This window comes from Mytilus trossulus, chromosome 6 (assembly GCF_036588685.1).
Source record: "Mytilus trossulus isolate FHL-02 chromosome 6, PNRI_Mtr1.1.1.hap1, whole genome shotgun sequence".
Classification (NCBI taxonomy): Eukaryota; Metazoa; Mollusca; class Bivalvia; order Mytilida; family Mytilidae; genus Mytilus; species Mytilus trossulus.
Window position 1 is genome coordinate 81,014,951 of NC_086378.1, and position 24,555 is coordinate 81,039,505.

The 24,555-nt window shown below is 32.6% G+C and overlaps 1 protein-coding gene across 3 annotated transcripts in view; it reads right to left on the bottom strand.

Moving 5' to 3' along the window:
* Positions 1-343: 343 nt before the first annotated feature.
* Positions 344-24,555, bottom strand: part of LOC134721992 (uncharacterized) — a 51,540-nt gene continuing 27,328 nt past the window's right edge. For 2 of the 3 annotated variants that reach the window (XM_063585389.1, XM_063585390.1), the window contains exons 21-40: positions 24,372-24,507; positions 21,427-21,659; positions 20,883-20,997; positions 19,829-20,082; positions 15,835-15,949; positions 14,633-14,781; positions 12,967-13,081; positions 12,140-12,357; positions 11,506-11,620; positions 10,537-10,754; positions 9,747-9,884; positions 8,904-8,987; positions 7,178-7,279; positions 5,016-5,129; positions 4,364-4,474; positions 3,355-3,414; positions 2,500-2,617; positions 1,696-1,829; positions 1,127-1,256; positions 344-559 (exon numbers count right to left, since the gene is read on the bottom strand). In XM_063585389.1, coding sequence (XP_063441459.1) covers positions 433-559; positions 1,127-1,256; positions 1,696-1,829; positions 2,500-2,617; positions 3,355-3,414; positions 4,364-4,474; positions 5,016-5,129; positions 7,178-7,279; positions 8,904-8,987; positions 9,747-9,884; positions 10,537-10,754; positions 11,506-11,620; positions 12,140-12,357; positions 12,967-13,081; positions 14,633-14,781; positions 15,835-15,949; positions 19,829-20,082; positions 20,883-20,997; positions 21,427-21,659; positions 24,372-24,507 — 2,786 coding nt within the window. In that variant the 3' untranslated portion in view covers positions 344-432. Of the gene's footprint in view, positions 560-1,126; positions 1,257-1,695; positions 1,830-2,499; positions 2,618-3,354; positions 3,415-4,363; positions 4,475-5,015; positions 5,130-7,177; positions 7,280-8,902; positions 8,988-9,746; positions 9,885-10,536; positions 10,755-11,505; positions 11,621-12,139; positions 12,358-12,966; positions 13,082-14,632; positions 14,782-15,834; positions 15,950-19,828; positions 20,083-20,882; positions 20,998-21,426; positions 21,660-24,371; positions 24,508-24,555 lie in introns of all 3 variants that reach the window. The other variant, XM_063585391.1, reaches the window with a different exon arrangement.

Genomic DNA, 24,555 nt, shown 5'->3' on the forward strand with positions numbered 1-24,555 from the left:
TTGGTTGAAATGCTTTCATTTAAAGGTGATATAACACACATGTTTTTTTTTTCTTCAGACATTGGCTCCTTATTTCAATCAAACTAAATGATTAAAAGGTGTGATGTTTCTTCCAATCAGGAGTAAACAAAATCAAGAAGGTCAAAATCAAAACCAACAAACTTCTGACATTTATGCATCTTTAAAAATCTGGTTTGTAAAAATTTAACCATAAATGCTTCAATTGTTTTTTAAACTGTGTGACAAATACTTTCATCGCAACATTGTAAATAAACAAGATATAAACCATCTGACAATTAAAACTTGGGGTGGTCTTAACAGCAAAAATTTCAAACAAAATAGATACAAAATCATTTTTAATTACAATTACAATTTCTTGAAATAATATTACATAACAGAATGTATAGGTGTCTCATATTTTTATTCATCTGTTTATTCTTCTACGTATCCTGGAGGATATGTCAGGACTACGGACGATGGACAGTTTGGTGTCTGGCAGCATTTTCCCGGTGCTGGTGGATTCATTTTACATTGACTTGGCAGAGTCCATTTAAGACATCTAAGATAGAAAATATAAATGACAATTAGCACTGAAAGTTTGGAATATTAGTATAAATTACAATTACCACTGAAACTTTGGAATTTTAGTATTTATATCCAGAAGGATACTAACTAGTCTTAATGTTCATTTAAATATTGTTCACAAAACCATTAGTCACCGTTTAACTGGACAAAATCATTTTTTTTAACTTTAAAATACCATTTAATAATAAGAAAAATGGTGCTTTCTCATGTTTGTGTTTCATAGGAATAATTTTTTTTTTTTTAAATAAGCACAGTAAAGTGTACCGCATCACTAGCCCATTATTGATAAATATTGATTGTTTGAGGTATAGGATTGCCAATACAAGTTTTATTTTACTTTACTATTATAGTGATTTAATTCAATGGGTAAAAAATATAAGGTTTAGCCATCATAGATAACAATAATGACAATTTATAAACACTAGATTTTGTTGTTGCTGTCAACTTCAAGAAAATAAATTACTTGTTGGAAACTGTAAAGGCATAACTTCTTAGATGTGATACATCTAATGATGCCATCTGGAATATATAATAAGCTTACTTTTCTTGACAAGTATAATATCCACGAGAAGCATCGGTACATGTGCACTTATAGGTACAGCCATCATCAAATGTTTGTCCTTGCTGATAAAGTTTTCCTGTCTTCTGGAACAAACATCCTGTTCCTTGACCTTATTAAAACAAATATATTTATGAATTACAATCAGTGAGTCTTTAAAAATAAATAAGAAAGTAAAGAACTTTTGACATATATGAATTTGCATATTAAAGATGTTTACTGATTTTTAGTTGATATTAAGTCTCATTAATGTATACTACAAAATAAGCTTTTATTAATAGTATTTAAATTTTTAAGTATTGGCCCTATTGACATTTTTAGGAGGAAGATGACTTTCTCACTTCCAAACAATACAGTCTCTATTTTACACCAGCTTGAAAAGAACAGAAAATTTGAAGTAACAATTAAATTTCAACCAATCATTTGCTATTAAAGAACAGATATTTTACTAGTGAGAAGAAACATACTTCTCACACTGGTTAAAAATGTGAAAAAAACACACAAATTAGAGAAAAATCTTTTAAAATGTCATAGAAAATAAGATGACAAACCTGTCATGGTACCAGTTCCACCTGTTCCTGTCATGGTACCAGTCCCAGTTCCTGAGCAGACTGGTTTAGCACAACATTCACCCTGGGCCTTCTGTAGTGTACATCCTTGGGGAAGGTTAGTGTAAGTTCCACATCTTAAAGTAAAATGTCATAAAACTAAATAATTTTTCAATGATATAATAATTAAAAAGTAGCAAACTGAGATGAAAATGTAGCAGACTGAACTATAATACAAGTGTAATGTTCTTCAGTATTTGTTTCACATTATGAAACTTGTTTTGAAGATGCGATTCTATATGACAGTTGTCCATTCATTTGACGTGTTTGAGCTTTTCATTTTGTCCTTTGATTTGATTTATCCGGACTTTCCATTTGTAATTTTCCATGGAATTTTGTATTTTCGGTATTTAACTTTTTAGTGATGAAACATATCAATCAAAGTTAAAACATTAACCTGCAGTAATGATGGTGCTGTCCATATTTTACCAAGGTTATTTTAGATACAAGTGTCATGTGAACTGAAATCCATAAAAGTTTATTTCTAATAATGCTCTAATTGTATGTATATTACAGAAATAATATCAAATATCTTCAACTTGACCTTGACCAAAAATCTTTGAAGCTACTCTCATTAGCTACAGAACTACTAAAATAGAAAGATACAAATCTACTGTGTTCTGTATCTAAGTTTCCAAGATTCATGTACAGTTATATAGGTTCATTCTATTATACTTAACTTCAACATGTACATGTGTAGTTGCAAAGCTATACAATCCATAATGACATATATTAATGTGTACTTACAAAGCTCTACATGTGTACAGTCCTCTGGATCCGTCTGAGCATGTGCAGTTATAATCACATCCATCAGTCCACTGTTCTCCAGTCTGGTGGAGCTGATTCTTGTAATAACATCCACCACCTGTTAGATAGCATAATAAACAAACATGTAATATCTTGAGAATATCTTATGTAGACTGTTTTGATATAGATTTTTAGTTTGAATTGTGAACTTAATATTAATCAGGGCATATATGTTAAAAAAGGAACAATATAAGGATGAAAAAGAGGCACAGCATGTCTGTCTGTTGCATTCTGGGTGAAAAAAGTTATTTGAGAACTTGAAGTTCAGACATCTTTGTTAACAAAAAATGTAAAGAGCACAAATTTGTCTATTTTTTCTCTTTCTACATATAAATATTGTACAATTATTAATATCATGAAATAAACATCTGTTTAAACTTTCAAAACTTTGCCGAGCATAAAGAAATCTAACCGTAGCACATAAAAAGAAAATATTAATACAGGCAAGGACTTATATAGATCTATATACGTCCCTAATACAGGCAAAAACATACAGTGGTGTTTATTACATGAAATTACAAATCAACACTGTTTTTAATGTGGGCTGCTGTAGGCTAAAGCATTAAGGCAATATCAAAGAGGGTGGAAAAGGGTTATTTTATACAGGCAAAAACATACAGTTTATTTTTTCAAGCAATTTGTTTTGTCATTTTCGTTATTTACTGTGTTACGTAAAATTGGTATAAGATCAATGTGCACGACATTTTTAATCATTGGTTCATCTTGAAATGGCAATTTATTTCGCGTTCTTCTGTGCAGATACCCCCCTTTACCCCCCTTATCAAATATACGTACCTCTTCCTGTAAAGGTTTGTCCAGGCATGGATGTCACAAAGGATCCACCTGTTCCTGTTCCTATGGAAACAGAATTAACTATTTATAGTTACATACAATATGATGCAACATTTATCCTAAACATGTTTCGTTTTGAACTTTCATTTTTGTTCCAATGTGTACTAAAAGAGATCAAATAATAAAAAAAATTAAACTTTTAAAAGTAATGAGATGGGATGAGGTCATATGATTTAATGAAAGATCTATGTTCATGTTTTTTGCATAAATGTCAGTAGAATTTGACATTTTGTTAAAGCATTCATACATATTGACCATATGATCTCTAAAATACTAGGATGCAAATTTATACAAAAAATGTTGACTTTAGTTATTACTTCATATTTCTTCTGCAATTTTCTTTTAAAGCATGCATATTATTAAAACATTTAATCCCGCCGCAAATGTTTGCACCTGTCCTAAGTCAGGAAACTGATGTACAGTAGTTGTGGTTGGTTTATGTAATATATACGTGTTTCTCGTTTTTTACATAGATTAGACTGTTGGTTTTCCCGTTTGAATGGTTTTACACTAGTAATTTTGGGGCCCTTTATAGCTTGTTGTTCGGTGTGAGCCAAGGCTCCGTGTTGAAGGCCGTACATTGACCTATAATGGTTTACTTATTTTTAAATTGTTATTTGGATGGAGAGTTGTCTCATTGGCACTCAGACCACATCTTCCTATATCTATATTACTTCAATTTATTAGAATGCATGTAATATTCATCTGAGTCGTAATTTTAGTATAATATTAAGCCTTCTATTTTTTTTTTTATTATTTACAAAAAAAATTGACAAGGTATGAGTACTATAACAGTATTTTTTTCTTTGGGATGCCTGCTCATTGTAATATTTCTCTAGATTATCAGGGTGGATATAATCGACCTTGACTACCAATGAGGGTCCCATCTACATATGCAGACTCCTTTTATTCCTATAGTATATTTTAGTATAACAGGGAACCAGTTACATACCTGTTCCACCAGTACCAGTTCCTGTTATGGTACCACCATTAGTACCTGTCCCTGTCATGGTACCACCAGTACCTGTCCCTGTCATAGTACCACCGGTACCAGTTCCAGAACCTTAAATAATCAAAGTATATGAACTGAAAGGTAAAGATTGCCTCACTTTGTTATCAGAGGGAAGTAAAACTAAATATTGCATTGGTTGAAGTTGATCAAACAGAAATTCTAGACAAAGAAAGATCAATTTTTAAAGATGACTTTAACAATGACATCATTTACATTATCAGAACGGATATTAGATTCCTGCACCTTGCAAAGTTTTTTTATAATTTCTTATAATTCAGGACCTCGGGATTTCATGTTTTTAAGCCCCAGATTTCGGAATCAGGACCCCTCCAATCCCCCCTCAACAAATATTTTCAACTAGATTTCTTTACAAAGACGGGGGAAAAATACCATAACAAATTATTAAATTTGAAACAAGAATGCCAGTGTTGTCCTACAAAGCATTGAACAAGTAAAGAAAAGAACAAAGAGATGAAGACAATTTTATGGTGATTTCATAAAAAATCTACCTCAAACAAAAACTTTAACCTGAAGTAGGACAGACGAACAAACAGACAGACGAACAAATGAATTAGTGAACAAAAACACATACCACAGAATCCACAGAATTTGGCACAGTTCTTTTGGGCCCAGCTGAGATAGGGTTCTTGGCAAGAGCTTTTTTGGAACTGAACACAGTTAGGCAGGACATCCATACAGGCTCCACCTAAAATAAATTTTGCAATAATATGTATAGTGAAACAATAATATAGAGCAAAACAGCAAAATATTTTTTCTTGAAACTACAGTATAGATTTACAACTGAATGTTTTAAAGTGTTGGTTATTAATAACAATGATGTGTCTGTCCCAAGTCAGGAGTATACAATCTAATGATTGACATTAAATGTTGCAATGTTATAACTGCTTTTGTAGGCAGTTGTTTCAGTTTTCAAAAAATTGTTTTTAAAATTTTGTCATCTTTGATCCCTTTTCAGCTTACCAGGTACTTGACAAAATGGGTTTTACTCATTGTAAAAGGTTGGTAGATGACCTCTAATTTGTCACATCTTTGTCCATTGGTCTTTTAAGGAAAATTGACTCATTGACAATCATTCCAATTTTTTACTGAAACCTTTTATATATTCAAACATGTGAAGATATGATTCTAATTATAGCTGTTTTTCCTAGAAAAAAATTTGATAGTGTACGTAACAATCATACCTGCCAACTTTTGAAAATGCCCATGGGGGTTTTAGCGCGCAACAACAATTTCAAAGTTTACAATTCTTTGCGACGACTATTTTTTGCGTGCTGTTTTGTAGTCTAGAAAAGTGTCATATTTGTAAGATGAGCTTACATGCCTTTTTCTTAAGTTTATTTGCATGATTCCAGTTATTGTATCAGCAGAAAATATGAACATTTACATTTTTGTAGCTGTAAGACCAGGAACTATTTTCATGTTTAAGGATACTAAATAGTTGTTGACTTTTCCAATTTAAAATTATACACAAAGAAGAACCTTTATCAGGTTAGGAACAACACCTAGGGACCCCCCCCCCCCCCCCCCCCCCCCCCCTCAATGTAAAGACATTAAAACCCACTTTCTAAGTAAAAATGAGCACACATTCATATTATTTGAAGAAACTTTTCCAAAGAACTATACATCTTATGATCTATCTGGTATTATATGGTCAACACATGTCCAAGAACTTTGATATGTTCTTGGCCTTATATCTTCTTTATTATTCAAAATAATAGGACTCTTGATTTAGAAAAGCTGTTTCAAATATAATGTCAGAATTTCCCATTTTTAAGTTAATAAATCTATATTTTTTCTATTTTATTTTTTACAAGAGTGACCCCTTGACTAAGGGTGGTCCCTCATTTAAGGGATTCCTCATGTTGATGTGGGGGGGGGGGGGGGGGGGGGTCCATGTGAAAAATAATGAATAGTACATTATACTTTAAATGATTGAATACATAAATAAAATTATGTTGCAGCAAGTGTACATGTAATGTCAATAAATTAGTGAATAAACTACTATTTATTATCTTCATGGTAGAACTGCATTGCATCATTGAAGTTTGTCAATCAGCCATGCTTTTATTCTTATTCTGTGTAAGAACCTCCTTGCAGTTGAAAAATCATTTGCCATGTTCACGTTTTTACAATTCTGACCAACAAACAGAGGAATACAACACAAGTTCAATATCTAGCATGTTAAAATAATCTCGAGAGAAAACGTTTTTGATTGGCTGATTAATTTGATCATGAGAAACACGCAATTTAATTGGCTGAATAAGATTTTCCTCCATTGGACCCAGTTCAAAATCGGGAACAACAATATTTTTCGTGTAGATTTTCACCAAATCGTGTTTTATAGGGTTTTTGAGGAACACGATCGTGCAATCGTGACAAAGGGTCAAAATCGTGTAGTACACGCCTAAATCGTGAAAGTTGGCAGGTATGAACAATTCATGCAAATTTTATTCTGAAACATGTTACTAATACTCTATAGCAATGTGGAATATAGGTCAAGTTGACTGTCCTATACAACAGGAAGCAGAAATGAGCAATGAACAGTAACTCTGACTTTAATAACATAAACCAAAACCAGTGGGAAATTTAAACCCTAGATTGGCATTTCTGTAGACTGGGACTCATTGTCAGCTTGCTGAAGCTGTAAACCAGATAAACTGGGACTCGTCAGCGAAAGTTAACAACTCAATAATATAAAATAATGCAAAATATTATAAAAGCTGTAAATCTTACCTGTTCCTGTTCCAGTAATTGTACCTCCTCCAGTACCAGTACCAGTACCAGTTCCAGTACCAGTTCCAGTTCCAGTACCAGTTCCAGTACCAGTTCCAGTTCCTAACAAAGGGAGATAATTCATTAAAATAACTCCTCAATAAAAAATAAATTATTATTTGAAAATATACATAGATAAAGTCTTTGCAACCATGACTGATATCAATATCATTAGGGATTGACTGATACACGATGTATTTGTAGTAACACAATGTATGTGAAGTAACACAATGTATGTGAAGTAATTCAATGTATGTGTAGTAACACAATGTATGTGAAGTAACACAATGTATGTGAAGTAACACAATGTATGTGAAGTAACACAATGTATGTGAAGTAACACAATGTATGTGTAGTAATGCTATGTAGGAGTAGTACAAGAAGTATGACAACTTTCCTTTCAGTGTTTTGGAGAAAAGTACAACACAATAAAGAAAAATCAATGTTTATTTGGAAAGTGCATAACAGGAATTAAGGAAGTTCGCTTGTCATGTTTTGAAATTTTTCACATATTTTTGGAATCCTCTGGTTTTATCCATTTGAATGCCTTAAAAAAAAATTGCCCTTGACCCCCATTTTTCTTTTTATAAATCTTTTACATGTATAATTATAAGCCATCTGTAAAAGTCATAAAATCTTTGTTATTTTTCAAAATCATCTGAGGTTTTGCTGATATAAACCTTCTATATAAATTTCATAACAATCCCTGAGAGTGCCTCCAATGAACATTGCAATACAACTTATTTCCTTAAGGGGCATAACTCCTTTAAACAAGAATGTGTCCCCAATTCATCGATGCCCCAGAAAAACATAATGCCCATAAATGGGGGATTATATAAATACTTTTGTAGGACTGATTTTCTAACTTTTCAAAGACATGGCTGATATAAACCGTTGATTTAAATTTCAAATAAATCTGGCATGAATATTTCATAAGAGAACACTAAAGAAGACCATATGTATGCCTAGTGTTTTCTGGTCCCTGTAAAAAAATATGGAGATGTGGTATGGTTGCCAATCAAAAATGTACCTACACAAATTTAAAGGACTTGAATTGATACCAAATACTGCTAGTTAAGGTTCTAAAGGGGGCTCGCGGGGCTAAATCATTTTTTTTATTTAATATAAGATTTCGCTAATTTTTTCTATAATGGAACTTTATCTTATATCTAATAGAAAAATGAAATAAAAAAGAGGGGTCACCGATCATTTACGCTCACAATCTGCCTTCGAAAGAAACATACATTTTTGTAAATGTCCTTTTTTTCTGTTGAACTAATAGGAGAAAAAGAGGTAATATCAAAATAAAAAAAGAACCTTATTACAGAAATCGCTTAAATTTTACAATTATTTAGTTTATGTATAGCTTATTTGAAAACAACAATAAAAAATATAGGTCACCGATGAGTAAAAAAAGATATTTCAATTTTGATGCCAAAAAATAGCATTTTTGCACCAAAGGGAGATAATTTCGAGCTTTTTCAATGATATCTACATTTAAAAAATCAGCTGGGGCCAACACAAATTGATTTTTTGAAATGATTTTTGTGACATATGGTAAAGTAACAACTACTTAAGGTAATTTATAAAATTTGTAATGAAAATTAAATTTTAATTTTTTTCTGAAAAGCCTCCTTAATCTTCCATATAAACCGTCATTAATATACAAGTTTAATAGAAATCTCACCTGTGCCACCGGGAATAAGACCACCTGGAATAATGCCACCTGTACCACCTGTCATTGTGCCACCTGTACCTGTACCTGTTCCACCTGTGAATAGAGGACAACAATGAACTTTTTAAATAAACCGATCTTTAACAACTTTTTCCAACAAAATGCATTGTTCGTGTTAGCAGCTTCATATAGTCATGTTGATTACAATAAAAAAAATTGTTTTGGTCGGATGCAAATTTTTCTCCTTCTCTTAAAAAATATATATGCTGATGTTCAAATAAAATAAAAACACCTAGCTGCTGATGAAAACAGATAGTTCATTGTTTAAGACTTTTCAATCAAAAGTAGACTTTTCAAAATTTAAACTAACAGCATCATTCATTAATGCTGTATTTCACATATTTTAGTTCTGGGTTGACAAAATATTCTAAGTATGCAAATATAATAAATGGAAAGACTAGTTAAAGGAGATAATTTATGGTAGATCAAATTGGAAAACTGTTTAGAAGTATGAAAGTCAAATTGAGGGCACAAGCTGATCTTTGATATTAAATTCGGCAACAATAAGAATAAGAATAAGACAGCTCTTTTTTCTGAAGTCGCGACTTGAACAAGAAATACCAACATTATTGTATTGTGTGTATTTTTTCTGGATTCATTTTACTGTATATTTTTATTTTAATTCATTTTCCTAATAATTCCTACATTACATATTGATTCCACTTTTGCAACAAATTTGATTTTTAACTGTAGAAAATGGAGTAATATCGTAATACCCAAGTGGGGAGAAAAAAAAATTCTCACACTGATCAAGAATTTAATAAAAACACAAAAATTAGAGAAAATAATACTTACCACACAAATTACAGAATTTAGGACAATTATATTCAGCCCAGCTGACATACTGTCCAGTACATACACCGTTGGTGTAGTCTTTACAGTTAGGAATCCTGTCAATACAAGTTGTAGATGGCGCTGGTGTTGTTACACGACCTATAATAATGGTATAAAATGACTTATTCAACATAAAAACATCTAAATACAGCCCAAAACACCAATATAATGAGTTAAACTATCATGATAATATCCTTTTTTTCTTTTAAATTTCACGAGTTTATAATTTTAAAGGAAAGTAATGAATTCCGTGAAAAATCTGTGTCTAATTAGTAATGCTTCTCTTAAGATTCAAAACTAGTCATGTGGATTCTAGCTTTCTTAAATTCATGGCTTGTGGGTAAAAATACATGAAATTAGGTACCGAAAAAAAAATCAAATCCACAGTACTTGTTATCTATTTTGAGGTTGATTTGCAAAAGTTTGCATGCAACCTTTAAAAAAAATGTACTTCATTAAACATTTGATTTTAAGGTTGACCAGTATACAAAAATTAAATAAAAAAACTGGTATCCCATTAATAATGAGGGGCCTAATAGGTTATTTTCATTCTTTTTCTTTTTAGAGCATTTTCGCTATTGTGATCCGTTATTCTACAGATTTTTTTTTTATATGTTTGTGATCGGTGATCATGGAAATGAATTTTCTGTGAATCTTGATTGACAAAAAAATCAACTCATGAATCGTGATGAGACCCCCGACCCATCAGGCCCCTCAATAATAAATCCACAGAATAATTTTTATAACAAACCTGTTGCTCCACAGAATCCACAATATTTAGCACAGTTATCCTTTGCCCATCCATCATAGGGTTTGAAGCAAGCATACTGTCCAAACTGGTTACAAGTTGCAATCTTGTCTGAACAGGAACCAGATGAAGTTGGAGCACAATCAGCCTTCTGACAACACTTGTCACTTACATCAGGTACCAGTTGACAGTTTGGTGGAAGTGTACCGTATCTTGGACATCTATATAATGAAAAATTTTAACATGAGATTATTTTCTTAACAGATGCCCCACTAACATTTAATCTGAAGTGGGACAAACCAACAGACAGACAGAATGATAAATGAACAGACACATAGACTGAAAAACATAATGCTCATAAATGGGACATTTAAACAGATGTTTTACTTGCAATCAACAAAATATGGAGTCATTAAGATTTAAATAAGCCATGAACCCAAGCAGAGTTTAAATATCATAGCTACTGGTATTAATGTAGTGAATGTAAATTTAACAACATGCTCAAATCATCATCAAAACATCAATCCTACAAAGATTCTTTGTAAATAAGGACATTGACTAACCAGTTAATCTTCACTGAACAGAGCTTCCAAATTACTACACTTTATTGAAGAAAGTTAAGGTGTTACAAGAATTCCTGATTGACTGACATCTGTGTTTTTAAAAAGGCTTAAAGAGTCCTTGCCTTGTATATGGTTACCATTGATTGTGAATACTACTTAGCACCACACATGATTGTACTTTTCATGGCCAGTTTTAGTGGAATACATATTGCTCAATCAAGAGTTTTCTATGTGAGTCATTTCAAAATTAATGTTTTAGGTCTTCTTGTTTTTATTCTTTTATTTAGTTTTTGTTCACTATTCTTCAACAATTCTGAAGTATAAACAATTAAAAAATCAATAATTATTACCACATAAAAAAGACCAATTAATGAACTTTTGACCCCTTCATTGAACTTCTGACCCCTACCTATCAGTACATCTGTATTGTCCAGATTTAGCATCAATACATTCACAGTCGTAATCACATCCATCATTCCAACTGTCTCCTTGTTGGTGAATTCTACCCTTGTAAATACAGGCATCTGAAACATAGATGTTACAATTATAAATAAAAGGGGGAGATACAATGATTAGATGGTCATAACTTCCAAGACAAAGGCAAAGAAAACACAATTGATAGTCTGTAAAACAAATAATCTATTATGCTTATTTTCAGAGGAACCCCAGTGTACATCATGCAAAGACTTTCTACTTCACAATGAATTATGTATTTATTTATATATATAAATATTAAATATTTGGACATTATTTGTTAAAAACAAAATAAAAAAAGTCACTTTTTGTTTTATTTTTTGTATAGAACACAATCTTTCTATACCAATTTCTTGTTAGCACAGACAAAATGTTTGACTCACCAAAACACTTTCCAAAGATTATGGGACACATAGTAACAGATTTTTAAAATGGATTCCTTTCTTGTTAGTAATAACTTGTTGATTGTAGTTATAATTAATATAAAAACAGAACTCTTGTCTATTTTTTCTATTCAGGGCATACAAATATTTCTCCTGTTCTACTTCAACAAACTTAAGTGTGCCTACTTGAGTATCCAGTTTGTGAGATCTGGCTTCCACTTCCTGAGAGTGCTGGGGGCTTTCCATATCCAGTAAAGCTACCACTGAATCCAGCTGGATTAAATCCACTGGTTCCTTGTCCAACTGTTCCCGTGACACTGCATTGTGGAACTCTACAACAGGTTGGGTCTTTTGGATCAGGTACATACTGGCAACCGAGTGGAATATTCTCAAATTTGCCACATCTGAAACAATGCCAAAATATCATAATTATCATTTGTTTATTCTATTAAAATTAAATCTCATGTAAATGTATTGGTTGCTTCAGTGTACAATAGAAGAAGGTTGAGATCTCACTTAACATGGTGAACCCTGAACCCGGTCACGTTTTAGCACCTGTCCCAAATCAGAAGCTTCTAGCCTTTAATTTTTAGTCTTTAATGGTGTTTTTTTTAAGTTTTAGTTCATTTCCCTTAAGTAGTACACATTTTTGTTTAGGGGCTACGTAGTTGAAGCCCATCTCTGGGTTCTTGATTTTCATCCTGAGTTTTAAGACCCATTGGTGGCCGTTGGCAATGTCCACTTATTTCTATATAGATAGGATACAATTTCAAATAAGGTAACTAACCATCTACACCAAAGGACAAAACTTTGAATAATTACTGGTCAAAAGTTTGATTGCTAAAAATGGGCACATAAATATGTGGCAGGTTTAAACATGTCTGTGAGTGCTGAGCGCTTCCCTTAACCTGTGACAGTTGTGGTTCCATTTCAACACAAAGTAAGAGCGTACTATCCCCTCCAAGAACATAACCTGTGAGAATGTGTTTTACTATCCCCTCCTAGAACATTACCTGTCAGTACACTGATAGTAATGGTTTCTAGCATCCTCACATCGACATCTCAAACTACATCCATCTTCCCACTGTTCTCCTTGTCTGTAATATGAGCCCTTGTATACACAGAAATCTAAAACAAGAAAAGAAAAGAAAAATTATTATTGCTATTTTGTGCATTTTTCCTTTGATCTTTTTTTGTGATAATTTTTCATATCATGCTTCTCGCATGTAATGGAAAATTATTACTAGAAACTAAGCAGGCAAATGGTGTTGCTAATGAAATTGACATGAAATTGACAACGTTGTCATAGGTAAAATAGCGATAAACAGATTATCATTGATCATCTCAACTCAATTGCCTTTTTCGCTTTCGCCGTCCCAGCTCAAGCGAGAAAACCAATCTCGTTGAAATGAGCAACGATAATCTATAATTATCTACAACCTTAAATATGCTAATTTAAGCCTTTGAAAGCACTTTATGTTCCTAACAGAATATGTGTACAGCATAATAAGAAAAAGAAACAACAGACATAAGTGTGTCACTAAAAATGTGATTTTTTTGGTACACATAAATATCAGAATTTATGCGAGGTTATAATTTGAAACAATTTGTATTTATACTATCTATATTCACTTGCACAATATACATTTTGCATGATAAATTATAGATGGCTGCACATATTGGTTAAGGGAATTTACTCCTACCATAAAAAAAAATTCAAACTTCCACAAGTTTAGAAGCAGAAGACATTGAGTGCATGTAGGTGAAGGTAAGATATGTAGCAGGAACAATTCTGCCTAAGATTCGGGGATGCGGACCACAGCTAATTCTAGTTTGTAAACTGATGTGTGCGGAAAACGACTGATGCCAAAAGTGATGAGCTGTAATAAATCTAAGTAAATAAAAACCAAAAACTGAAAACAATATATGATTTAATCAGCAAAGTACAACTGTTATTATGTAAAGCCAAAAGTATAGAAATGGAAATGTAGCAGGAACAATTCTATTTACCGTACTGTGGAGGCTTGTAGCATATGCACTAACCTATTGGTAACTGGTTGGAAAGCTTGGCTTTCCTTAGTGGGACTGAATGTCAGTCCTGAGAGAATTTAACATTTGAATCTAAAAGAAGTTATATAAAATATATAAATCTCTCGCAGAAGGTATCCAGAGAATTTGCAACGATGCAAATATTAAATTTTACAATTAAGATAAATCTCTCTAACTAATGATTTCAAATAGCAAAAGCTATGCAATTTAACAAATATATACTGAATAAGCTTCAAGTAAATTATTAAACAAAGAAATATGAAATTTATAGTTTTAAACAAGGGAAATAATTATGACATAATAATCCTAACTGCTACAGATATTTGTTAAGCTTGCATGCTAGCTGAACTGTGAAGTCATTATAATGCTAAGTAAACTACAATCCTTTAAGAGTAGTCTGACAGATAACTAATTTATCTGTCTGTATGAGACTAAACTTTCCAAAGAAGGGTAGTAGTACCTTACCTAATAATGACTTCGCGCTTCAGTTAACAAGCAATTAGCTTGTCAAAGACACACTCAATGCATTCTGCAGTAATTGACACAACTTGAATTTTAAAATCAATAGTGAATGTCAAAATTAACATCTCTTGAAAACTGAGATTGTAAAGTTAGTTATGTATGAGTTACCTCCTCCTGCTGCTGGTGTGGTTCTGACAAAGAATGGAGCTGGTGTTGTTATCTTCTGAGAGAAATCACACATGTATTTCTTACAACATTGATCATTAGGATCAGGTACCAGTCTACACTGTTGTGGGAGATTCATGAAGTTTGGACACCTGTAATGTAAGATAGACATTATTGATTGATTGGTTGTTTGGTGTTTTAACACCACTTTTGGCCTTTTTTTATTGTGGTTTGTTTTTTTGGTTGGAGGAAGCTCAGGAATGCCATGAGATAAACCCAAACCTTAGACAAGTAACTGACAATCCTAGTCAATCAAAATTGGAGTCAAGTGCACCAGCATGAGCTGGTTCAAACTCACAATCTCAGTGTTCACTGGTTAGTGATTGCAGTAGTGGAACTACTTCAGACCACTTGGCCACCAAAGACCCAAGATAGACTTGAAAACACATCATTATATAATTGTTGAAGATTTTTACATAAGTTCACATAAATCTGAAGAATGTTTATACTGAAGAAAGGGGGGATAAATAATTCTATAATTTTGAATTATGAACGAATGATGTTAGGCCATTTTAACATGGGTAGGGAAAATAAGGATTATGTACTATGGATTCATTATTATTTGTTAACTTTTCATGGATTTCATGGGTACAGATGAACCACGAAATGAAATGTTCGATAAATGATGAATTTTCTATAGGGTTGTATGCTTACTCCAGCAAAACCACGAAATTAATATCCAAGAAAATACAAGTTTTCATTAATCAAAGCAAATTGATACCCTGGAAAATAAATGAATCCACAGTATTTTGGATTGGCAATTTTCAAACTAAACACACAGTATATAAAGAGGGGGTGGCAGGGGTCCTGATGCAAGGACTGTATAGCCAGTCAAGGTCGTTAAAAACTTCCATTTGTTGTTGTCCTGATCCCAAAATCCAGGGCTTAAAAACATGAAATCCTGAGGTCCGAATTTAAATTTCAATCCCAAAATTCAAAAAAAGAAGTCCCAGACCCAGTGAAAGGATCAATCCTGAAATACCATGCTTAAAAAACTTGTCCTGGAGTCCTGAAAAAGGTCCTGCCCTCCCTCTAATAAATAATATCAGTCAACCTGTAACTTATCCTTACCTGTCATTACATTGGTGTCTGCCTTGTGTAGCATCTACACATGTACACTTATCAAACCTGTAACTTATCCTTACCTGTCATTACATTGGTATCTGCCTTGTGTAGCATCTACACATGTACACTTATAATCACACCCATCATCCCATTTTGTGCCTTGTTGATAGGTCTTTCCTTTGTACACACAACCATCTGTAAATAACACCATTTTACATATTAATCAAACTAATTAACATTATGGGTCTATATACAAACAAAAAGATGTGGTTTAAATGCCAATGAGACATCTCTCCACAAGAGACAAAATGATACACAAATTAACAAATATAGGTTACCATACAGCCTTCAACAATGCTTATTTTTGTTTTTTTATCTGTGACCTGATTTTGAGGAAAAATGATAACATGCTTTAAAATTGCCAAAATAAAGACATTTTCAAAGTCAAAGGTATATTATTTAATCAAAAATATGTATACTTAAAACTCTCTGATATGTTTTTCGAAGACTTTTCTTTAATGGAGGTGTTGTGAAAATGATCTTGAATGGGAGTTTTCCCTTATCTGAGACTCAAGAGTTATAATTGTCCTTGATAAGTATAGACTATCTGCACCTGGACATTATATATAATCAAGCAAAAAGATCTGTGAAAGCTTTAAGGATGTTGGCACCTCTTGTTTTAGAAAATATTGGTTATATGAATTTATTCTCAATTTTTTGCTTTTATGCAATACACTATGCTGTTGCGAATTGACACCCTCACCCCCCAAAAAAGGTGTACCCCGATTTTTTGCTCTTGTCCAATACACTACATTTTTCACTATGCTGTTGAATGTTAAAACACCCCCAAAAAAATGTTTGAAGAAATCTTCATTTATTTTCTGAAATCTGAAATGAGAACACTTGTCCCCCTCCATTTTTTTTCACTTCCCCCTTTCCCCTTTTCCCCCAGAAAAAAATCTTCCCTAAACATATGGTCAGTATCTCAATTTAAATTTCTAATGGGGTTTGCAACCATCACTACCCATTTAAATACATCATAATTTTTTTAAAGTATAAAATGACAAACAGTCATGACTCATATGGCTAAAATCAATATTTATTACTTGTAACTGTTAAAAATAAATTGACAGCTAATAACCAAGACAATCATCAGTTCTTAATACATAATTTACAAGCAGTGTAAGGGAGATAATCAAACAGTATTCTTTAAATTGAATTGGATTACCACCCTTACACTGCTTTTAAATTGTCTCAATTGTCCTGTAATAAGAAAAAAAACTTGTTTTTCCACTTTTTTTTGCCCCTAATTACTAAATGGTTTGAGTCATAACCCCCCAAAGTCAATTCCCACTACCCCTTTGTAGTATGGAAACTTGTATAATTTCAAAGAGAGTCATACACTTTAAGTTCCAGGGCTTCCAAAACGGTCATATATTCCGGTCATTTGTATAATGTCCGGTAATAGACCGGCTGGGAAAAGCATGAAACGGTCATAATTTTTTTAGTTTTCAAGGCTTTTTCGGTCATTTTAATATAATTCACGATCTTTTTGACCCAACATTTTGCCTTTAACAGCCATACATTTCAGGTCATAAAAGTGACATGTTGATTAATTACTATCAAAACAACCCTTACTTCAATACTTTCTAATTTTAATCAAGGCTAATTAGTTGTTGGACAGCTGAAAACTATACCTGTTCAGGTGACAGGTAAACTAATTTCAGTACCGAACATCGTATAAATTTAATCGTTCCTTTCACAATTACTTTCGTACATTTCAGCGGTTTGTATCTAATTGATTTAGTCCAAAAGATCAAATTTATAATAAATACATTTATAAACTTGATTTGATGAAACATTTAAAAAGGTTTTACATGAAAAAATCGTCAGAACTACGTTGTATGAAGAAGAACACGTGTGCGCATGTCTTTAGGTGTCAGACCACCAATTACTCCCTCAAATTTAGAACGTATGTAAAAGTAGGCCTACTCGGGACAAAAAATAGTGCATTTGATGTCATTAGATATAGGAAGATGTGGTGTGAGTGCCAATGAGACAACTCTCCATCCAAATAACAATTGTTTACTTAAACTACCCAACAAATTTGCAGAAATGAAACTTTTGGTGAAAGAGAAATATATTTAGACCATTTTGAGCCCAAATTTACTTGTCTATGACTTGAAATTAAAAATTGAGGATTAATGCGCTCCATAGTATACTAATTTAAGATTTCAAGAAAACCAGAGGTTATTTTTAGTGGTACATCCATTCGGAAGGTCTCTTCTTTCTTATATGGCTTTAAAGGTATGTCGAAAATTGGCATGAAGAAAGGTGATACCTGTACGATTCAGGACATACCTGGTTTGTAAGAGGTTAAACTTAAGATAAAAAATTTAGAAAGCTATGAAAATTGCAAAATTTGGTTGAACAGATAGGGACTTTTAATTGGTGGTCTGACACCTTTAAAGAAAATGCGGTGAAACCTCAAATTCAGAAAACAATTGAATTTTTTTACTTAACTGATCATATGAAGTGATAGTAGTCACATTTCAATCTTTTTGGGGTCAAAAAGTCACATATTGCAAACTTGCAGCCTTAAACTTGAATTTGTGCTATTTTTAGCTTTTCCCACCCTGACAATATGCTTTTCATAAAAAAAAATGTCCCAAATTGTTATAAATGCACAGTAAGTTGTTTCTGTGGTATCAACATTAAAACATGGTTATTTTACTACCAAAAAAAGTTGTTGTCATCAAGATTTAATGAAATTATTTGATTTTTATCCCTTATATCATTGCGTCATAGCATGTATTTGGGAGATAACATAGCCTGATGTAAACATTGCAAAAGCTCACAAAAATCCCATTTTTTTTTTATCTCAAATGAAAGTTTTATACCTTAAGTTGTATCAACTGATAGTAAATAAAACAGTTAAATGACCATGACTGCACTTTTGACCATTTAATAGTTCCATTACTTACACCAGGTGTAAAAAAGGGGGGTCAATATTCCTGGACTCTTCAATACCTTGGATTTTTTACTTAACCCATGTTAAAAATTGTGGAAAGTCTTTTAAGTAGTAGAACAAACAAGAAAAAAATCAACAAAACTGATCTTGATATTGAAAGTTTATGTTCCTGTAGCCCAAAATGAAATTTTCAAGTATTTTCTATCAAAGTCATATATTACAGTCAGTTTAAATTGAGCTGTGAAATTTGTAATATAAGTCACATTATGCTCAGATAAGCTGTTTCTGACTTCAAATTGACTAAGGATTAAGAATAAAGCAAAGCAAAGATTTCTGAGCAACTTTTTTGGCTCTTTAGGTGTCAGACCACCAATTACTCCCTCAAATTTAGAACGTATGTAAAAGTAGGCCTACTCGGGACAAAAAATAGTGCATTTGATGTCATTGTTTACTTAAACTACCCAACAAATTTGCAGAAATGAAACTTTTGGTGAAAGAGAAATATATTTAGACCATTTTGAGCCCAAATTTACTTGTCTATGACTTGAAATTAAAAATTGAGGATTAATGCGCTCCATAGTATACTAATTTAAGATTTCAAGAAAACCAGAGGTTATTTTTAGTGGTACATCCATTCGGAAGGTCTCTTCTTTCTTATATGGCTTTAAAGGTATGTCGAAAATTGGCACGAAGAAAGGTGATACCTGTACGATTCAGGACATACCTGGTTTGTAAGAGGTTAAACTTAAGATAAAAAATTTAGAAAGCTATGAAAATTGCAAAATTTGGTTGAACAGATAGGGACTTTTAATTGGTGGTCTGACACCTTTAACACAAGGTTATTGTCTGGAAACTACAAAAAAGCTTGTTTGTGACCATTTTTAGCCGCTAACTCCTCTTCAGTTTGGGACCATAACCCTCAAAATCAACCTCAACCTTCCTTTAGGGGTTATAAACTTGTGTTAACTTTTAATTGATTTCACTGACGTCGACAACGACGACGATAACGTGATAGCAATATACGACCAATTTTTTTATAATATTTGCTGTCGTATAAAATTTAACAGGCAACATTTTCATGAGGGTAATAAACAAATACATACTTCTGGTTCCCGCCACAACAGTTGGTCCAGTACCAGTACCAGTGCCAGTAAAAGATGTTTGTCCTGGTTGGACACTGCCAGTTGGTGTGTATTGAGCTTTACCATATCCAGAGAATCCTGGACCATATTGGGGAACAGGTACAATTACCTGAGTCCCGTTCACATTAGCTGGACAATCTGGAATCTTACAACATCTATCGTTGGGGTCTTCAATAAGTGTACAAGATGGAGGCAAACCCAAAAATTCTGGACATCTGTGAAAAAAAAGGATTTTTTTCAGTAATATTCAGTGTTTATACAGTCAAGTTAAATGAATTTGTTTGTCAACTTAACATCCATGTTTTTAGTTAAAATAAAAATAAACTGATGAGAGGGAGTACTGGTCACCTCTATATTTATATTTTAATATCTACTATCATTCTAAATAAATATTATTTGATGTATTTTTTCTATGATATACACATAATTTCGCATTTTTATATGATCAGTATGTTAGCTTTTTACAGATTCAAACTTGCTTAAAATTATAATCCAAGTTAAAAAAAATCTTTATTAGAGTTTTTATTTCTTAACTTTGCTCCCAGGATAATGTTCGTCTTGTTAATCAATAAAGGGCAGCGCTTTAGCGCATGATACGCCCATTGCTCTTTTAACTTGTCTTTTATGTTTTAAATGAATTTATATGATTGACTAGAAATAGTGTTAGCCTGTGAGCCATCATACAAAGGATCAGTTTTCACCTATTAAATGTCGGGCTGTTTTCAAATATTTTTTTTAATAAGACAGCATAAAATGTAAAATCTGACAAATTGGTATAGTTGATGTAAAATCTAATATTTATACCAATCAAAAGGGATATGTTACATTAATATATTCACCAAAGTTTCACCAAAGTTGCATAAAATCCCCCTTTTTTAAGTATAAAAATTCATTACTTAAGAAAACGTAAAATCTAAAATTTATAAAAATTGTTATTTACAAATGCAAAGTTATTCAGTGGTTAAAATTAATAGTTCTGCTATTTGGTAATTAAATCTATTATAATATAAATTACTTAGGGTCACATCTGTAGCGTCCAGCCTTGGCATCGTCACAGCGACAAGCCTGGTCACACCCAACAACCCATCTCTGTCCTTGTTGGTATAGTGTACCGTTTACATAACATCCATCTGGAATGAAAACAATGTATTTTCTAAACTTTTATTTACCAGTAAAACTTTAAAACACATTGTGGACTCCATGTCTCCACATATCATCATACTAACAGGTTAATGTTAATTTTGTAAAAAGAATCTATGATCATGAGGATTGTACAGACAGCGTACTAGGCAATTAATATATATCTCCATCATATTTCTGAACAATAGCACTATTATAAGATTATGAACATTTTGAATTTTTCTTCAAATTCACACCACTGAGATTCACTATTTCATATTTTGCTTGCAGCCAGCAATTGAAAAAACTAAAATAATTTGACCCCATCCCAGCCCCTTGCAATGTTGGAATTGGAATTACTTGGAAATTAGTTTCATAGGTCACCACTATACAGGTGTGACTAATTACTATGGACAATTCATAGTAGTAATTATACTAACCAACTTGAGATGGAATGAGTTGTGGAATTTGTCCTGGTTTAGGTGTGGGTTGTCCTGGTATAGGTGAGGGAGTAACCTGTAATGTTGGTTGTGGCTGGTTTCCAATGAGTCCAGGTGTCAGAGCAGATCCTACAAAGGTCCCCTGTCCTCCTGAGCATTCTACTTTCTTACAACAATCTGTGGCTACCTTAACCAAGTTGCAGTTGAGAGGAAGATTAACATAATCTGGACATCTAAAAAAGTAATAATCAGAATGAAAGTTCTAGACAGTAGCAGTTTTAAACACTTTCAGAATAACTCTCTATTAGAATCCTATAAGACTATCAGATAAAAGTTTGTAATAGGTCAATGTATGGCCATATAAATAACCTTATTCCATCATGCATCAATTATGTATGGATTGGCCAGTCCCAAGTCAGGAGCATGTCATTTAGGAGATAACTGTATTGTATTTTAAGCTCCGACGGCATCAATTGGGGATTTGATGGTCGCAAATTAAGTTTACTGGCGACGCGTTAGCGGAGACAGTAAACGGGTATTTGCGACCATCAAATCCCAAATTGATGCCGTCGGAGCTTAAAATACAATATTGTTATCTCCATTCTAATGAAACTGACAAAAAAACAACTTTAAAACATGTACTGTGGATTCATTTATTTTCGTGGGTACCAATTTTCGAGGATTCAGGAAAACTTGCATTTTCGTGGATATATAATTTCGTGGTTTTGGCAAAGTCTGCGTATATTCCTTTAGGAAATTTTTAATTGGTTGAACATTTAAATTCGTGGTTCCCCTGTACCCACGAAATCCACGAAAATTGGTATACTACGAATAATAATGAATTCACAGTATTTAAAATCTGCCATATGCCGTCTGCGCTTGCGCGTACGTCCCATAACATCAATTGTCAATTGATGCCATGTAAGAAAGTGACGTTATCCAATCAAAATGAATGTTACAAACGTCATACCTGCCAACTTTCACGATTTAGGCGTGTACTACACGATTTAGACCCTTAGTCACGATTGCACGATCGTGTTCCTGAAAAACCCTCTAAAACACAATTTGGTGAAAATCTACACGAAAAATATTGTTGTTCCCGATTTTGAACTGTGTCTAATGGAGGAAAATCGTGTTCAGAAAATCAAATTGTGTGTTTCTCATGATCAAATTAATCAGCAAATCAAAAACGTTTTCTCTCAAGATTGTTTTAACATGCTAGATATTGAACTTGTGTTGTATTCCACTGTTTGTTGATGTAAAAACGTGAACATGGCAAATGATTTTTCAACAGCAAGGAGGTTCTTACACAGAATAAGAATAAAAACATGGCTGATTGACAAACTTCAATGATGCAGTACTACCATGAATATAATAAATAGTAGTTTATTCACTAATTTATTGACATTACATATACACATGCTGTTACATAATTTCATTTATGTATTCAATCATTTAAAGTATAATGTACTATTCATTATTTTTCACATGGACCCCCACACCCACATCAACATGAGGAACCCCTTAAATGAGGGAATACCCTTAGTCAAGGGGTCACTGTTGTAAAAAAATAAAATAGAAAAATGTAGATTTATTAACTTTAAATTCTGACATTATATTTGGAACAGCTTTTCTAAATGAAGAGTCCTATTATTTTGAATAATAAAGAAGATATAAGGCCAAGAACATATCAAAATTCTTGGACATGTGTTGACCATATAATACCAGATAGGTCATAAGATGAATAGTTCTTTGGGAAAAGTTTCTTCAAATACAAAATGTACATGTAATATGCATATGAATGTGTGCTCATTTGTACTTTAAAAGTGTTTTTTAATGTCCTAACATTGAGGGGGGATCCCTATGTGTTGTTCCCAACCTGATAAAGGTCCTTCTTTGTGTATAATTTTAGATTGGAAAAGTCAACAACTATTTAGTATCCTTACACATGAAAATAATTCCTGGTCTTACAGCTACATGTTCATAATTTCTGCTGATATAATAACTAGAATCATTCAAATAAACTTTAAAAAAAAAAAAGAGATGTAAGCTCATCTTACAAATCATGCAAATATGACACTTTTTCTAGACTACAAAACAGCACGCGCAAAATAGTCGTCTCAAAGAATTTTAAACTTTGAAATTGTTGTCGCGCGATAAAACCCCCATGGGCATTTTTAAAAGTTGGCAGGTATGCAAACGTTGTTGCATTAGAATCAGTGGTTGCTGTTTGTTTATGTTTTACATAATTTGTTTTCCATCCATTTTTTTATTCATAAATAAGGCCTTTAGTTTTTTTGTCTGAATTGTGTTACATTGTCATTTCAGGGCCTTTTATAGCTGACCATGCGGTATTGGCTTTGCTTATTGTTGAAAGCCCTATGATGACCTATAATTGTTAATTTCTGTGTCATTTTGGGCTCTCGTGGAAAGTTGTCTCATTGGCAATCATGCAACATCTTCTTTTTTATATTCATTGATTGATATTTGAGTGCTAATAGTTTGTTTGGTGAACCATGTATTATGTGAGAGCTTTTAAAATGATGCAAATATAATTATGAGACAATCCACTTCCTAACCAGGTTGGATAATTATTCTAAAACATTTTTCAGTTTTTTAACATAGTAATCAAAATCTGTATGTATCAATGAGAGGTAATTTGGCCTTCTACTATTCTGGAAATTGATATTCAGTCTATATTTTTGTTGAAAATCAGAATTTACACTTATTGACCCTGGAATTTTTGCCCCCTCCCCCCATTATTGGTGCTACCTACTTAATTTTAAAATTGATGTGTCCAGGACTTGATTGTTAACTACATAAACAAAATCTTTAACCAGATATGGGAAGACAAATTTTACAGACAGACAGACCAGAAACCATCAATTCCACCTATAATAGTACCAGTATATTTGGGCCATAACAATTTATAAAGGTTAAAATACCTCTTATTACATCTGTAGTATCCATAGATAGCCCGTTCACATTTACATTCCAGATCACATCCATCATACCAAGTCTGACCCTGTTTGTAGGAGACACCCTTGTAAATACATACATCAGTTGGGCCTGGCTGGTCACCTGAAAGAATTTAATAGAATGCATATCTTTATGCTATAGAAAAGTTGT